The sequence below is a fragment of the Schistocerca piceifrons genome, chromosome 2 (genome assembly GCF_021461385.2).
Source record: "Schistocerca piceifrons isolate TAMUIC-IGC-003096 chromosome 2, iqSchPice1.1, whole genome shotgun sequence".
Taxonomy (NCBI): Eukaryota; Metazoa; Arthropoda; class Insecta; order Orthoptera; family Acrididae; genus Schistocerca; species Schistocerca piceifrons.
The window spans coordinates 717,135,689-717,154,093 of record NC_060139.1 but is presented as its reverse complement, the minus strand read 5'-3'; the positions used below and the strand labels follow the sequence as shown (position 1 = coordinate 717,154,093).

The following is an 18,405-nucleotide window of genomic DNA, read 5'->3' as shown; positions in this document are numbered from 1 at the left end:
ATATTATTTTTCCACCTGCCCCTTACTGCCAGTAATCCTCGTTTTTTCAGTCTTGCTGTCAGCAAGCCCTCTAGCCCTGCTCCTCTTGCTGTCAGTGAGCCTCGCTGCTTGCCACCTGAACCCCAACCCTTACTGCCAACATGGGCTGCCCCCTCCCTCCTTTGTCAGTTCCAGTAAACTGCTGCCCCACTGTCACTGAACCTGATCCTCTACTGTACCCAGCTGTTTCATGTCATTCGCTTCCATCTTGTGCTGGTAGCCAGTATTCTTCTGTGCTAATTCATTGGTGAGTAATCTTTAGTCTGCAACTTCCCTCATTTAAACCATTTTTTCCTAGTCCTTCCTACCCTCTCACTATACTACACTCCTGGAAATGGAAAAAAGAACACATTGACACCAGTGTGTCAGACCCACCATACTTGCTCCGGACACTGCGAGAGGGCTGTACAAGCAATGATCACACGCACGGCACAGTGGACACACCAGGAACCGCGGTGTTGGCCGTCGAATGGCGCTAGCTGCGCAGCATTTGTGCACCGCCGCCGGTAGTGTCAGCCAGTTTGCCGTGGCATACGGAGCTCCATCGCAGTCTTTAACACTGGTAGCATGCCGCGACAGTGTGGACGTGAACCGTATGTGCAGTTGACGGACTTTGAGCGAGGGCGTATAGTGGGCATGCGGGACGCCGGTTGGACGTACCGCCGAATTGCTCAACACGTGGGGCGTGAGGTCTCCACAGTACATCGATGTTGTCGCCAGTGGTCGGCGGAAGGTGCACGTGCCCGTCGACCTGGGACCGGACCGCAGCGACGCACAGATGCACGCCAAGACCGTAGGATCCTACGCAGTGCCGTAGGGGACCGCACCGCCACTTCCCAGCAAATTAGGGACACTGTTGCTCCTGGGGTATCGGCGAGGACCATTCGCAACCATCTCCATGAAGCAGGGCTACGGTCCCGCACACCGTTAGGCCATCTTCCGCTCACGCCCCAACATCGTGCAGCCCGCCTCCAGTGGTGTCGCGACAGGCGTGAATGGAGGGACGAATGGAGACGTGTCGTCTTCAGCGATGAGAGTCGCTTCTGCCTTGGTGCCAATGATGGTCGTATGCGTGTTTGGCGCCGTGCAGGTGAGCGCCACAATCAGGACTGCATACGACCGAGGCACACAGGGCCAACACCCAGCATCATGGTGTGGGGAGCGATCTCCTACACTGGCCGTACACCACTGGTGATCGTCGAGGGGACACAGAATAGTGCACGGTACATCCAAACCGTCATCGAACCCATCGTTCTACCATTCCTAGACCGGCAAGGGAACTTGCTGTTCCAACAGGACAATGCACGTCCGCATGTATCCCGTGCCACCCAACGTGCTCTAGAAGGTGTAAGTCAACTACCCTGGCCAGCAAGATCTCCGGATCTGTCCCCGATTGAGCATGTTTGGGACTGGATGAAGCGTCGTCTCACGCGGTCTGCACGTCCAGCACGAACGCTGGTCCAACTGAGGCGCCAGGTGGAAATGGCATGGCAAGCCGTTCCACAGGACTACATCCAGCATCTCTACGATCGTCTCCATGGGAGAATAGCAGCCTGCATTGCTGCGAAAGGTGGATATACACTGTACTAGTGCCGACATTGTGCATGCTGTGTTGCCTGTGTCTATGTGCCTGTGGTTCTGTCAGTGTGATCATGTGATGTATCTGACCCCAGGAATGTGTCAATAAAGTTTCCCCTTCTTGGGACAATGAATTCACGGTGTTCTTATTTCAATTTTCAGGAGTGTATTTCATGTCACCACTGCTGTTCATCCAAGTGTGTCCCCAAGCTTCCACTTATGTGGTTATCACAATCTGATAGTGAACATCAGTTACTTCTATGGTGCGAATTTTTAAGTTCATCAGTTGAATTGAAGTGAGATAGCCCTGGGTGTGTTTGAATTGTAAATTAAAAGTATTTTGGACAGTAAAGGAAGGGCCATTTAGTAGCAACTCACAAATAAATAAATTTGCTGGATAACAAAGGATGTGTTGTACATATGCTAATACATGTTCCGTCTTTTAATTTCTCCCATTAAAGGGCCTTTTGTGTTTCTCACTTTGCATGTCTGACACACAGTTGTTCATGTTGTGGATAATATTAACTATTCACTTAGATTTGGCTCAGATTTTGGTTTTTATTTACGACTTTCATGTATTTCCAACATTTAAAGTACATTATCCAGTAACATTTCAATGGATGTTTTGCTTGTCAGAATGTTCAATTAGAATGTGGCCTTCTGTTAAAGCATTGTCATTTCTGTGCTGCAGAAACCTGGAACATTGTTGTCAATGCTCTTAGTCTTGAAGCTTCCAGACTCTTGCTAATGATGATTGTCTTACTTCAAAAATGTGTTCATTGAAAAATCTTATTTTAAAAATACGTTTATTGAAAATCTCTTTCCTCCATATTCCATTGTGTTAGATTATTACACTTGGTGATCAAATCCTGGATGACTATTAATTAACAATGAGTAAATAATTCTGTGTTGCAACATAGAGAGATCCATTATAAATAATTCACTGTTGCCTTACATTCTTTTCTGTACCTCTTTTACCAAATCACAGCTGCTACTGTCACTAAATTTCTCCCTCCCTCTCCGCGTGCGTGCGTGCGTGTGCGTGCGCACACGGGTGCGCCCACATATCACAGTGTTTCACTTACTCATGAATTAACATTTATTATTAGAAAACACGAGAATATTTATTTTGAGTACTGCTCTGAACTGCTCAGTGATTGTTAGTTTTCACCAGTTGATGATATTCAACAGTTCATAATTTGAGTAGAGATATTGATATGTCTATAAAAATTTCTCAAGTCCCATAGCTGCCATTAAGGTGAGTTACAAAGTTGTTGAGCGGGAATATGTGCACGGTGTACTTTTCTTTATAGATCAGTTTTTATTATTGGCAGCACTTTTCATAACAGCAAAACTTTGTTATCTATCTCGATACTTTTAGGAGCAACACATTTAAGAAAGATTACTTTAGATTATGTTGGTTTTAGTACTGGTTTTATTGTGTAAGTACTTTGTTTCTATATTCGCAGTATGAAATTCAATTATTCGAACATTATATTGATTTCAGGTGGCTGGCATGACCTCTTGGTTTCGGAATCTGACGTATGGTGTTTCAGCAGGCTGGTCGTGGGCGTGGAGTCGTGGCGCGTGGCCGGGCAGGTGGGCCCCCGGGACGTGGGGGAACCCGTGGGGCTTCTCGCAACGCGGTATCCGGGGTGGCAACACGTGGGGGGTCACGGGCAGCCGTACGTGGGGCGGCGCGCGCCAAGGGAAGTTTACCAGGTGAGGACGGTAAGTATCAACACGTTCACAGCTATTTCTTTAAAAGTGTGGTACACAATCTTATATTTGGCATGACAGAATTCGGCATATTAGTAGGATTTTAGCAGCCTATGGCAAAAGTGACGTGTCACTTTGAATTCACCTCAGTAACTTAAGTGTTCTTTCGTAGTTACTCTCATAGTACTTGCCGTCCTCCATATATTTATCACTGTAATATCTCTAGGAAATAATGAATCTATCTGATATCATTCTAATACATCGATAATCATTTGGAACCATCGCTACACATTTCTTCATTTCATTTCATGAGACGTCTTACATAATTTCACGATGGACTTGTTTTGTATGTGATAGGAAACTATGTGACAGAATTGCCTGTTTTTAGTACATATGCTACATAAAGAGCGTGGACTTTGGCACTTGTACCACTGTCCAGTTTAACAGCAAGTCAATTTTTTTAAAATTTCTATTTACTTCTTGGGCATCGAAAATGGATGACGGCAATTGAGCTTTGATGCGATGATATGTTAAGTCTCAGGTTTTTGAATGGAAGTTTTGAAATAAATGTTATAGAAGTGGAAAATTTGAACCTTTCCTGGTTGTTTTGTGTGCTAGTACGATAGAGCTCCTGTAAACTACTTTCAGGGAAAGCTATCAGTGAACTGGAGAACTCTTTGAAAGTTGCTGATTGTACTTCAAGAGTATGAATGCAATAAGTTCTCTAGGCAACCTCTGAAACCGAATAATCAAGGTTTTTCGAATAATTTGTGATAGTGTCCAAATAGTAATTGTGTGTTGGTAATAGGCAAAAATATACATTACATGACAAAAAAGAAAAAAAAAAGACGTAGCCACAAGACTTGGTCAGATAACAATGTAACCTTGTACAGATACATTCAAGCAATAGGTGTGTAATTGATACTTGCAATTCTCTTTGATAGGCAGAACAGCCACCAGAGTGCATTATTGTAGATTGTGTTTAGTGTTGATACCAGGCCTATTGAAGTGCATTAGCATTACCAGCACCTGACAGTGTTTGTAAGTGGTTTCATTATGAGTATCCATGTGGCTGGCTGGTGAGTCATGCAGTGTCCAGGTTTGCGGGGAATTCAGATATGACAACCACATCTGGCCACGACAAGGGCAGATTACTATATTGTGCACCAAGCACAACCTAATCCCTACACATCAGCGCCTGCTGTCAGAGGACAAATATGGACTACATATAACATTTTGTCACCACGCACTATTGATCGGAGACGGGCACCAGCAGCAGCAACAGTTGGACTTATGAATTATTGTCCCACCCGTAGGCTGTGTTTAAATAAGACACCACAATGGTTCGAGTGGTGCCATGATCAGGAAGCATGGACATGATGGTGAATGGCAGTGTCACAGTTCTTCACTGCCCTGGATGGCCATTGTTGGCGAGTATTGGCAACCTAGGTAGGAGTCCCATTCTTCCAGTGTTTCGGAGAGCCACAGTGGTGGTACTCCTGCTGTCATGATGGTGGGAGACATCAAGTATGGCTCAGGGCACTGGTGTATTAAAGAATATGTCCCTGGAGAAGTAGTGAGTCGTTTTTCAGCTTCTTCACGAGATCCATAAACAGGTAAACAGCAGTGAAAGAGTAAATTCCTCAGATCCCTTTTCTTGTAAGATCTAGAATGCACTGGTTCTGGTGTATTTGTCGTGGCGTATAAATAAAATCTGCTGGTTTCATCTGTGATTCATTATATCTGGTTTTATCTGCAATAGATCTCATTGCATCTCCTGTTAAAAAAAACAGGAAAAGTAACAGAACACTGGAATTTTGTCCTAATCCACACTCGTGTCCCGAAGTTGAATCTTCAAACAAGACACAAAAAATAATTTTCCTTTCAGTCAAACGTGTCACTGAAGCATATTCTTTTTTCAAAGATTTCACTCTCACTGTCACAAATTTCAGCTTCTGAACTAGACAGGCGGACATGTTCACCAGATTATGTACATGGTTCAGGACTCTTTCTTAGATACACTTAGACACACTTAGAGATTCTGTCAGACACACCACTATCATCCCCATCAAAGAGTTCATTCTCGCTGTTGCTTCTTGTTGGATCTGCATTATTTTTTTCCTGTGTACAATCACAATGGCATGCCATTTTCTCAGTCTAAAATGAAGATCATAACAACAACATTAATAAGATCACAGCAGCACACATACACAGGTTGGACGTGGGATAGCCACTAAGGACTCGGAACCGGAAGAGCATGTGGGTAACCAAGTGGCAGGACATATGTCGAGAGCACACAGGGGCCGCCTAGGCGACATGCGTCACCACACTGGAGTGCCTGATAGGAGGAATAATGGCTTGCATAAACATGTTAAGAATACTAGGGATTGGTGGCAACATCACGTTTTACACATCTAGAGCAGACAGTATTAAGAGTGACATTATAAACTTGATTTAATTACAGGTAGTTTCATCATTTGAGAATTTGGAATCAATTGCTCCGATGTACTCCCTTTTTGAGTAACTGGTGGTTGAGGTGCTATAAGAACATTGGATTATGCTGTAGATAATTTTTTATGCGAACTAGAAATGTTGCATGCTTATGTCTATAATCAGCATTTATGCACTGACATTAGTTACATTTTTAACAAGGAATGGATTGAAAAAGAAAGACCATATATCACTTGTCTGATGCAACTTACTGGGCATCAAAGGTGCTGGTGTTGACATGGAAGTTGTGCCATAGCCAAAGATAGGAGGAGCACTGCAGGTACACTTGGTTCCAAAATGTTATTAATATTAAGGAAATATAATTTCACATGCTACACTCGTGTTATCAGAAGTAACATATTTCTTACTGCTAGTGCTTCTTGTTCTGCATACATCCCAAGGCCCTAAGTTGTATTTTGATCAACTGCATTGAAGTATTGGGTGTATTAAAACCTTTCAAAGCTCCTGCTCCGTTAGCACATCACAGTGCCACTGTATTTGGTGTTTTAAAAACTTGTAAAATTCACATAGCTTTCCACATTACTTCTTTTGTGGAGCTTGTGTAAATTCTTTCAGAGTTTTCATCAACAGATTTTTGATACTTGTTGCAGATGTTTTTTGTCCAGTTGGAAAAATAATGCCATTGCCCTCCACAGATCCATTCTTTGTACAATAGTTATTGGGTTCTTTGATATTCTGGTGATGGCATTAATGTTACTCTTTCTAGGGTTCACGCCTATGAAAGTGCTCCCGATACTAGTCATAACTTTTAATGAATATTTTCTACCAGTCAGAATCTCTCACAGTATACTTATCAGACCAGGACCAGTTCGAGAACATGTATCCTTCACAAGGCACATATCATTTGATGCCCCCTCCCCCCTCTCTAATGTAAGTTATCTTTTCTTATGCCATTCATAAGACCTTTTATAAAACAAATTTGTATGTAGTGGTTGTGGAAGTAAGTTGTTTTTCCTTTAAAGTAAGTATTACATAGTCACTCATGTGTAACAAATAAATTTCAAAATCGTACTCAAGTACTAGATATCTAGGGGCCAGAATTTTTTAACCTTAAAAGGGGGGTTTACCTTCAGTCGAGGTTTTGATAGAAAGCAAACCTTTTCCAGAACTCTTTGCCTGTATTGACATGAATTACACCAACACACATAATTTACACAATAACAACAGTAAAACAAGAAGATACCCACCCTACACACTATAATGTAATTAAAACTTTTTTGTAGCACTAATACAATAGTCAAAGATGTAGTTTCCCAGCACACTACAAAATTAAAACATCCACAAAATACTTGGACAATTACAGTAATATAATAAATTGAGTTACTCTTCCTATATTCGAAACACATTTACACAACTTTCACAGTGCCTCATTTTTTGAAATACCTGCAATCAAAAATGGTAGTCTGCTTTTTAGCACTGTTGGATTTTAGGTTCAAAATGTCCATCTCCAATCGATTTACTCTGTCTATAACAGGGTTGTCCACTTTAAATGATGTGACCGGACAATGTGTGCTGGCAATAGCTTCACTGAATGATGATGTTTGCATTTCTTCATCCCTTACATCATCGTCTTCTTTGATACCTTCATCATTCTGCTTTACTTCATCTTCGCAGATTTCCTCAACATCTCAGATGCATGTAGTGATGGCATCATTCATCAAAAGTGATGGGTAAATTGTTAGATACCTGCACCCAGTCATGCATGTCCACTACTGCTTCATCACTGTCTTTGTCGTGAGTGATCATTTCATTAAATCCAGCCGTATGAAAGCAATTTGAGGTGGTTTCCTTAGTTACCATTTTCCAAGCTCCTGTGAGCATATGCATTGCTTGCAGGATGTTCAATTTAAGCACGTCATTCCTATCAATAAAGGCAAGAGTCTTAAGGACAAGAGCTTTCCAATACTTGCTTTTCAGGCTGCGAATAACCCCTAGATCTGTGGGCTGGAGCTTGCTAGTGCAATTTGCAAGAAAGAAATGGGCTTTCACATTCCGCAGAAATCCTAAGTCTGTTGGATGAGCAGGACACTTGTCCATAAAGAGAACAGCCTTCCTGTTTCTAGCACCCACTCGTGCATCAAAAGCTTGCAAGAATTTGTGAACAATTCATATTTGAAAAATTGCTAATTTGCACATAATAAATATACCTTAACATTCATTACTTGAAACTAACACAATGGCTTTCGGTGGCAGCTAGTGGCATTTTTTGGAACTTCTTAGGCTTTGCACCCGAATGTAAACTGCAGGCGGTTTTTTGGATTCCTAAAACCGGAAAAAAAGTGTGGCATGCATTCGGGCCGCAAAAGCCACTATTGTGTTGTTTTCAATATTTAATATTTCCAACGCTGGAAAGCGTTTCTGAAGAAGAGAAAATTGTTAACATCGAGTATAGATTTAAGTGTCAGGAAGTCATTTCTGAAAGTATTTGTATGGAGTGTAGCCATGTATGGAAGTGAAACATGGACGATAAATAGTTTGGACAAGAAGAGAATAGAAGCTTTTGAAATGTGGTGCTACAGAAGAATGCTGAAGATTAGATGGGTAGATCACGTAACTAATGAGGAGGTATTGAATAGGATTGGGGAGAAGAGAAGTTTGTGACACAACTTGACTAGAAGAAGGGATCGGTTGGTAGGACATATTCTGAGGCATCAAGGGATCACCAATTTAGTATTGAAGGGCAGCGTAGGGGGAGACTAAGAGATGAATACACTAAGCAGATACAGAAGGATGTAGGTTGCAGTAGGTACTGGGAGATGAAGAAGCTTGCACAGGATAGAGTAGCATGGAGAGCTGCATCAAACCAGTCTCAGGACTGAAGACCACAACAACAACAATAAATGCGGGTTTTGCCATAATGCGAATTACGTTAGATCGAATATAAAATTGCATTGCACTTAATGGAATAATTTTCGGGACTTGAAATTTCTTCCATTAAATGCAGTGCGCTAAATCGAGGTCACGCAAAATTGGGATTATATTGTAATTCCCTTTCATTAGGGTAATTTGTGAGCTCTTTAAAAGCATTTTTTAGTGAGGAAAAATGGTTATTCTACGTGCAGAGTTTATCATAATTAAAGGTTAAAACTGACACATGGGAAAGTATATGATAATAGAAGCAAAAACATTCCACTAAATATGGGTCCGCATTCAATTTGTCTGGGAGATGATCAATAATATGTGGCTACAAACTGCCACTGACTTCAGTATGTATTGTCATAGTTAGCACAACTATATTTGAAATGTAAACATTTTGATTAAGTCCTAATGTAATTGGACTCAATTTTCACCCCAGGTGTACCATGCCTTGTGCAACCTGTGCAGTTTTAGGTAATGTGGTACATGCATGATAGGCCATAGGTGCATTTTACTGCTGGTGTAAGACAGATAGCGAACATGCCAGTATGATCTGATATGACTGACTGAGCACAGCCTGTACCTTGGCATGTGAGGTCATTCTCAGGTATTTCCTGTGTCGAGTCATCTCAGAATTGAAGTGCACAACACTTTTGTTAATACAATTGAAAAAGTGGAGCAGCGAATAGTGCAATCTCATCCAGATCTACAAGATGATACAGATGCATTTGAAAGAATTTGTAGCTTAATGCAGGAAAGGGTGCAGCATTGAGTCCAAGTCCAAATGTGAGGACAACACGCAGAATACCTCCTTCACAGCAATTTGTCGCATTTAATGTGCTGTAGTAATAGTATGTTTGCTAGCCGACTTTGCAGGTGGTGCTGTTATTTGACCACAGATGGCGTGTGTGCAATGCTGTCAACAAGTTGCAAGTGTCAGTCATTTTCAGAACGGTGTTCGTTTTCAGAACGGTGTTCGTTTTCAGAACGGTGTTCGTTTTCAGAACGGTGTTCGTTTTCAGAACGGTGTTCGTTTTCAGAACGGTGTTCGTTTTCAGAACGGTGTTCGTTTTCAGAACGGTGTTCGTTTTCAGAACGGTGTTCGTTTTCAGAACGGTGTTCGTTTTCAGAACGGTGTCCGTTTTCAGAACGGTGTCCGTTTTCAGAACGGTGTCCGTTTTCAGAACGGTGTCCGTTTTCAGAACGGTGTCCGTTTTCAGAACGGTGTCCGTTTTCAGAACGGTGTCCGTTTTCAGAACGGTGTCCGTTTTCAGATCGGTGTCCGTTTTCAGATCGGTGTCCGTTTTCAGATCGGTGTCCGTTTTCAGATCGGTGTCCGTTTTCAGATCGGTGTCCGTTTTCAGATCGGTGTCCGTTTTCAGATCGGTGTCCGTTTTCAGATCGGTGTCCGTTTTCAGATCGGTGTCCGTTTTCAGATCGGTGTCCGTTTTCAGATCGGTGTTCTGTGTAGTTCAGAGTGCATAATTTTAGAGCTAAGTGAATACAAATGTGGACAAATTGTTGGTGCTCATATGGTGAGTGGTTCTCTAAACAAGGTAGCTGAAATGTTTCGTGTTTCAAGCGCTTACATATCAAAGATATATACTGCTTACACAGAAAGAGGAAAAGATAATCTACCAAGTAACAACATGGACAAAAGTGTATATTGAATAATTGTGATAGGCGGTCATTGAGATACGAGAGAAGAGGATAGGAAAACGGTTGCCGAAGTCACTACAGAACTGAGTGTCACTTATGAACTTTGTCTGCACCTGAACAACATGAAAGGAGCTCTATAAGCTGGGAATTCCAGGATGAGCTAAAATTCCTAAACTATGCTAAAATATGGTGCTGAAGTCATGAACCCTGGGCTAAAGAGCAATGGGAGAAACTCATCTGGTCAGATGAGTCCTGTCTCACTCTGCTTCCATCTCTGGCTGACTTCACGTCTGGCTTATGCTGTCCCAAACCTGTGATGCAGACTGCTTGCTGTCAAGAGAGAACGATGGTGGGGTTTTGGCAGTGATTTGGCAGCCATATAGTGGTGGTCCATGGGCCTCCATGGTTACCCTGCAAGGTCACGTTACTGTCAAGGATTAATAATAATAATGATGATGATGATGATGAAATTTTTTAAGTGACACTTGGAACCCACATCTTCAATTGTGTGCTGGATGTATTCCTGTATCTGTCTTCCTCTTCAATTTTACATCTGTTACCCTGTAATACCATGGAAGTTACTCCCTGTTGTTGTAATGGATGCCCTACCATCCTGTTCCTTCTTATCAGTGTTTTCCATATTATGCAGAGAACCTCCTCATTCCTTACCATATCAGTCCACCTAATTTGCAATATCCTTCTGTAGCACCACATCTGAAATGCTTAAGCCTCTCTTCTTTTCCAGTTTTCCCAGAGCCCATGTGTTACTACCATACAATACTGTGCTCTAAACGTACATTCTCAGAAATTCCTTCATCAGATTAAGGTGTGTGTGTGTGTGTGTGTGTGTGTGTGTGTGTGTGTGTGTGTGACACTAGTAGGCATCTCTTGGTCCAGAGAGCCCTTTTTGCCAGTGCTAGTCTGCTTTTTATGTTGTCCTTGCTCCATCCATCATGGGTTATTTTGCTCCCTAGGTAGCAGAATAACTTCATCTACTTCATGATAATCAATCCCGATGTTTAGTTTCTTACTGTTCTCATTTATGCTGCTTCTAATTACTTTTCATTTATTCTCAATGCATTTTTGCACATTAGACTGTTCATTTCATTCAGAAAATCCTATAATTCTTACTCTTCTACTGATGATAGCAGTGTCATCAGTGAATCTTCTCATTGATGTTCTTCCACCTTGAATTTTAATTCCACTCATGAACCTTACTTTTATTTCTGTCATTGCTTCTTCAATGTATAGATTTAACAGTAGGGGCCAAAGACTACATCCCTGGTTTATACCCTTTTTAACCCCAGCGTTTCGTACTTGGTTGTCCACTCATATTATTCCCTCTTGTCTCTTGGTACATATTGTATATTACCTGCCCCTCCCTATAGTTTACACCTATTTTCCTCAGAATTTCAAACATCTTGCACCATTTGACACTTTCGAACGCTTTTTCTCTGTCAACAAATCCTATGAATCTGTCCTAATTTTTCTTTGGTCTTGCTTCCATTAACAGCTGCAGCATCAGAGCTGCCTCTATGGCCCCTTTACCTTTTCTAAGCCAAACTGATCATCATCTAAAAATCCTCAGTTCTCTTTGCCATTCTTCTGTATATCATTTTTGTCAGCAACTTGGAAGCATGGGTTGTTAAGCTCATTGTGCAATAATTCTCACACTTGTGGGCTCTTTCAATCTTCGGAATTATGTGGATGATATTTTTCCAAAGTCAGATGGTTTATCGCCAGACTCATACATTCTACACAGCAATGTGAATAATCGTTGTGTTGCCACTTCCCACAATGATTTTAGAAATTCTTATGGAATGTTATCTATCTCTTCTGTCATAATTGATTTTAAGCCTTCCAGAGCTATTTCAAATTCTTATTCTAATTCTGGATCCCCTGTCTCTTCTATATCGACTCTGTTTTTTTCTTCTAACATGTCATCAGACAAGTCCTCCCCCTCATAGAGACCTTCAGTGTATTCTTCCCATCTATGCGCTCTCTGCTCTGCATTTAACATTGGTATTTCCCACTGCATCGTAATGTTTGTGCCCTTATTTTTAGTTTCAACGAAGTTTGTTTTGACTTTTCTATGTGCTGAGTCAATCCTTCTGACAGTCATTTCTTCATCGATTTCTTCACATTTTTCAGGTAGCCATTTCACCTTAGCTTCCCTGCATTTCCTATTTATTGCATTCCTCAGTGACTTGTATTTCTGTATTCCTCAATTTCCCTGAACGTTTTTGTACTGCCTACTTTCATCGATTGACTGAAGTATTTCTTCTGTTAAGAGTGATTTCTTCGCAGTAATCTTCTTTGCACCAACTGTTTTCTTCCCAACTTCTGTGATGGTTTTTCTTAGGGGGGTGCCCATTCCTCTTTAGCTGAACTGCCTAATGAGCTATTCCTTGTCACAATATTTAGAGCCTCAACGAACTCCCCAAGTTTCCTTAGAATTTCCGTATCCCACTTCTTTGCGCATGGTTTCCTCCTGACTAGTCTCTTAAAATTTCAGCCTACTTTTTGTCACTACTAAATTGTGATCTAAGTCTATATCTGCTCCTGGATACACCTTACAATGCAGAATATGATTTCGGAATCTCTGCCTGATCACAATGTAATTAACTAAAATCAGAGTACATCTCCTCCTCGTGTGATTTTTTAACAGCGTATTCACTATTAATAGCTGAAATTCATTGCAGAACTCAATTATTCTTTCTCCTCTCTCATTCCTAGTACCAGGCCCATATTCTCCCATAATACTTTCTTCTGCTCTTTCCCCTACAACCACATTCCAGTCCCCCATGACTTACATTTTCAATTCCCAGTACTTTCTCTGTCTCGTTACCTTTGGCTTGTGACGTCGCATGTATACTTGCACTATCATTGTCGTGTTGGTTCGCTGAGGATTCTAATTGGAACCACCCTGTCACTGAACTGTTCACAGTAACTTGCCCTCTGCCCTACCATCCTATTCATAACAAATCCTACTCCCATTATACCATTTTCTGCCGCTGGATATTAATCTGTACTCATCTGACCAGAAATCTTTCTCTATTTCCCATTTCATATCACTGACCCCTACTATAACTAGAATGAGCCTTAGCATTTCTAATTTCCCTATCACTTTAGTCATTCCGCGCAATGACTCGTAGAATGTTATCGTTTCATTGGTAATTCAGTCTTTTTCCCATAGTTACCATGCCCTTAGCCGTGCCCTCCAGACATCCGAATGGAGTACTAATCTGGAATCTTGTGCCAACGGAGATATCGTCATGACGCTTTTCAATTACAGGCCACGTATCCTGTGGACACAAATTGTGTCTTTAATGTATGGTTTCCATTGCTTTCTGCATCCTCATCCCGTTGATCATCGCAGATTCTTACTCCCGTAGGGGCAATTTCCCATCCGAAAGACAAGAGAATGCTGTGAAACTGCTCCTCTGCCTTCTTTGATAAGGCTGTTGGCTGAGTAAGTGGTGGCTTCTTATGCCGGAAGACTTCAGCTGATGATTTTTATTCAAAATTTAAGCGGTGGCAGGGTTTGAACCCAGGACCAAGGACATTTCGACTACTAATCAAAGACGCTATCCCTAGACCACAGGTTCATTGTTATTATGGGACCATTTTGGCCGATCAGTTTCATCCCATGGTATGTTTGTACCCCAGTGATGATGCTGTGTTCAAAGACAAGATTCAATTTCATACAGCTCATATAATCCAGGACTGGTTTTGGGAGTAAGAGGTGGTCTAGAGAAGGGCGAGTGATCACTGTCCACTTTTATCTTTGTTACCTGTACTTGTAACTATTTTCTGAAAAAATGGTAGGAGATTCCCTTGAACACCGTGTGGGACCTGTATTTATCTATTCAGAGACAGCTGGAAGTAGTTTTGAAGTAAGTGGTAGCATAACCACACATTTGAAGCTGTTTCGCAAACAACTTGTTTGCAGTCTCACATTTACTGCAACTTTCTTGCGTCAAGTATCCACATCGGCTTTTGCTACTAATATTTTGAATTCAGTATACAAATCTTGTAGTTGGGTGCCCCTGGTGGCACCTATCAGCTCTGTGCCTCAAGTGGCCACTTTGGTTGCTTGGGGCTTAAACTGGCCCTGACTGATACCTTGCTTGAAAATATTTGAACTTTATTGTGAAATATAATGAAAATCGAGAAAATTAGAAATGCAGTATATCCTGTTAGTCAATGAGAAGGAAGTGAGTGTCATATGGTGTAGTAGTATTCAGGCAATAAAATGGAAAAAATTAATAGACCCATAATAATCTTGTTTTTGGAGTTGATTTTGAGAAAGTGACTGGTATTAATTGGGTAATATAAGGGAAAGAGTAAATTGCTCAGAATCTTGGCTCATAAGGGAAATAAATATTGGATGGAAGATAATTTTGAGTTCAACCTGTAATGCTGATAATGAGGTCAATTTGGGAGAAGGCAACTGGTGTGCCAAAGAGTTTGGACCATTACAAAATACTCAAGTTTCTTACTTAACTTACTTCCTCTTTCTACAGTTACTGCAAGAGTAAAAAGTAATACAGTTTTGAAGTCAATGTCTTGGTGCCAAGAATTCTCCATTAAAGCATCTGTTTTTCTCTGTCTTTCAATTCTTTATGTAGTATACTGGCTGATTATAAATTCTTGTATTCAGGTAAGCGCAAATTTGACGGGGGTCACCAGAACCAGGGGGAGTCGAAGCGGCGCTACCAGAGCAGCTGGGGCAACCAGCCCCTTGCCCAGCAACCACTGGGCAATGCGTATGGGGGCATGGCGGGCATGAACGGTGGCGGCTATGGTCCAGCTGCAGATCAACAGTGGTACCAAGACACCTATCCGACTTGGAGCTAAGTGCCTGCCGCCCTGAGGGGCGGCTGAGGCGGCAGCGAGCTGATTTATTGCAATCAGGAAGCGAAGAAGAGAAGTGGTGTGGAATTGATTTGTTGCTCAGATACAATTGCGAAAACCCACTTACACGCAGAAGATAAAAGTGGTCTCCCTTTACTGTTTTGGTAATTTTGCCCCCCTTTATTTTAAACTATTTCTACATTTGTTTAATAGTTTTTAAGAATTTTTGGTTAGTACTCCATAGCCAAATTCCATTACCTAACACCTTGCAATTCGATTTGTCTTAACTGTGTAAAGTAGAAAACACTACAAAATTTGGCGTTATATGCGTCATATTTCTCCATTGACATAAGATTTTGACCCCCGTCAGTGCCCCACCCCCTAGTTCTGGAGACATTACATCACCGAGGGGGGCTTCTAAATCCGCTGCTACAGAACCCCACTCCGTGTGGGCCCTCGTCTTCGTTTTTGACCCGGCTTTTGTCATTTTGGAACGAGCAAGGCGTGGTTGATGGACTCTTGGGATAAACGTTAAAATTTTGGTTTGTGGTCTAGACTTGGGTTTCTTCTAAAATTTCAAGGAACCTGTAATTAATTTTTAGTTTGTTTTATTACTTTTAAATGTCAGTTGAAAATTATGTACTACTGTAGAATGTTATGACCAATAAATTGAACATCTTTCTCAGAATGTGTGAGCAAAGTTGGACAGTGTGAAAAAAGAGAAAGCTATTTTAAAATGAGTATTTATGACAACATAATGACGGATGATGAGTGGGTTTTTTGATTAGAGAGAACGCCTGAAATCTCTCGATCTCTGCGCGTATGACTGCGTTTTGCTGTGCCTGTGTTTTGAAGGTATGGCACAGTTTTGTAGTTAATTAAAAGATCTATAGTTGTTACAAACTGTGATGAACTCTACAGGCTGTTGGCTTGTTTGTTAGGGTGCTGTTGTCAGTGCTATACCTTCGAGACCTCACTAAGTGATCGCGTGGAGTTTGTTCATGTTCGTATGAAGAGATTGTGTCTTTACGTGCCTGAGTCGAGGGTATGTTACTCTCGGTTCAGGACAATTTTTTTAATATATATGAATATATATTGTATTACTACTGCTACAAAATGTAATTATTTTAGCAGTTAATTGGTAGGAGACACAGATGTCCCTTCGTTTTCTTTTGTGTGGAGTTTGCTGCTCCTACCAAACTAACAGTACATCTGTTTTGAAATTATGTTGTCTATTTTTTATTACAGATGATATGCTTTGCTTGATTTCAAATTTTCAGCTATTTTTTTATTTTTGTCACAATATTTGACTGCCTGCAAATTATTTAGTAAGCTGTAGATTTAAAAATTGTAAGAACTGTTGATAGTTATTTTTTTGGGCCAGGAAATAATCAGATTTCTGTGAATTGACCTGATGTAATGAATTCTTACATGTCACAATAAAACAGTTGTATGAAAAGCAAGTTTTTATTTCATAGTCTCAATTGTGATTTATTTCCTTCAAATGTAAGTATTACCTAGAAATAATTTCAGCATATTTTGTTGTTTCTACAAAGTGTGCTTGAGGAATATTCTTGACAGCCAACTCACAAATAATCACACATTTTATTGTGAATTTCTTTCCCAGTGTTGTCTGGTTATCTAAAAAGAATTATTAAATCACTTAAGAAGTAAGGCAAACAAATCATCAAATAGTTGAGGCAGTGAGTTTTCAATAGGCTCATAAATAAGACCGAGACTTCCTGTATTTCAGACGAATCCTTCAGAACTAGAAGATACATGTAACCTTTATGACTACACTGTCCCAGCTTATTAAATCTTCCAACACTGCAGTTTGGCCTGGGTGAGGGGTTGTGACATCTGGGATGGATTGAGGGAGAATAGGCAGGCAAGGTGCAGAAAACGAGGGGTGGTGGAATCTCATTGATGGGTGGGACGGGGAGGCAGTGGGCAAAGGAGACAGAAATTTGGCTCTGCTGAGCTTATTCTGGCTGCTAGCATAAAGAGCTGTGCCATGGCATGGAGGAGATAGTGAAAGGTGGAGGGGGGACACTAGAGAGCTAGGTGTGACTGCAAGACATTAGGAGGCTGGAGTCGTGGGGGCAGATGTGGAGGTGGGTTGGAGGCAGGGGCTAGTGAGACAAGATCAGGTGGATAATGGGATCAAAAGGCAGGTTGCATGACAATTTGCATCTGCATAATTCAGGGAAACTGCTATTGGTGGGAACGATACATATGGCTCTGGTTTTTAAGTGCACATTGAAATAGAGCATATCATCTCACCAGGATGTTCGGCCATGGAGAGTGATCAACGCTGCATCTGGCCAAAGTTTGGTAGTGGCTATTCATCTGAGTGGACAACTTGGTGGTGGTCAACCTCACAGAAAATGACGTGCATCTGTTACAGCAGACCTGGTATATGACACTGTTGCTCTCTCAGGTGGCCCTGGTGTCTGGTAAGATCAGATGAGCTGTGATGGTAGTGTAGTAATGTGCACTGTGTGGATGTATCAGACAGGCCTTGCACCTATAGGTTCGTTTGAGCAGTTACCAGAATGCGCCAGAAAACAGGCTGTACTGTGCATGCGCAGCTACACTGACGTAGGCAGCCCCTGCTTGGTGCTTGCTCTGCTCATACGCTTTTCTTCGTATTTCTGGTGGGGCATCACGTGACTGTGTGTAGCCGTGCCACCTGTGAGGCATGTTGTTGAGAGGACATACTGAATTGTACTTAGAGCAATTGTTTTATCATATCCCACACAGATAAAGGATGCAAATAAGGAAGCAGTTCTTGGCTTTTGAGTCATTTCAAAATTAGACTCCCCAGCTAGAAGTACCATAAAATTTATGACAGATTTTTTAATTCGTGCTCTGCAATGTTGTTATGTAGCATTTCCAACACGTTTACATCTACACATCACTGCAAAAAGCTACTAGGATGGAATACAAATTACTTCCAACAAAAAAAGAGTTTCTTGTGTAGCTTACACCGGAATAAAGGACAATAAATTTCATGACTATTTCAAAATGTGAAAAAATTAACATGGTTGTCTATGAGGCAAAGAAACTGTACAACTGACAGTTTATATTCTACTCTAGGAATAAATATGAAGCCATGTGGGGAGTTAAAACAATAAAACATGGTACGCTGCCAGTCTAAAATTTAGCATAGAATGGCATTCTATA

At 41.3% G+C, this 18,405-nt stretch overlaps 1 protein-coding gene across 9 annotated transcripts in view; it reads left to right on the top strand.

The window, feature by feature from the left end:
* The window catches only part of LOC124776258 (heterogeneous nuclear ribonucleoprotein R-like), a 110,665-nt gene extending 94,023 nt beyond the window's left edge, over window positions 1-16,642 (top strand). For 3 of the 9 annotated variants that reach the window (XM_047251144.1, XM_047251141.1, XM_047251143.1), the window contains exons 10-11: window positions 3,174-3,348; window positions 15,026-16,640. In XM_047251144.1, coding sequence (XP_047107100.1) covers window positions 3,174-3,348; window positions 15,026-15,222 — 372 coding nt within the window. In that variant the 3' untranslated portion in view covers window positions 15,223-16,640. Of the gene's footprint in view, window positions 1-3,124; window positions 3,349-15,025 lie in introns of all 9 variants that reach the window. The other 6 variants (XM_047251142.1, XM_047251148.1, XM_047251145.1 and 3 more) reach the window with 6 other exon arrangements.
* The last annotated feature ends 1,763 nt before the right edge of the window (window positions 16,643-18,405 follow it).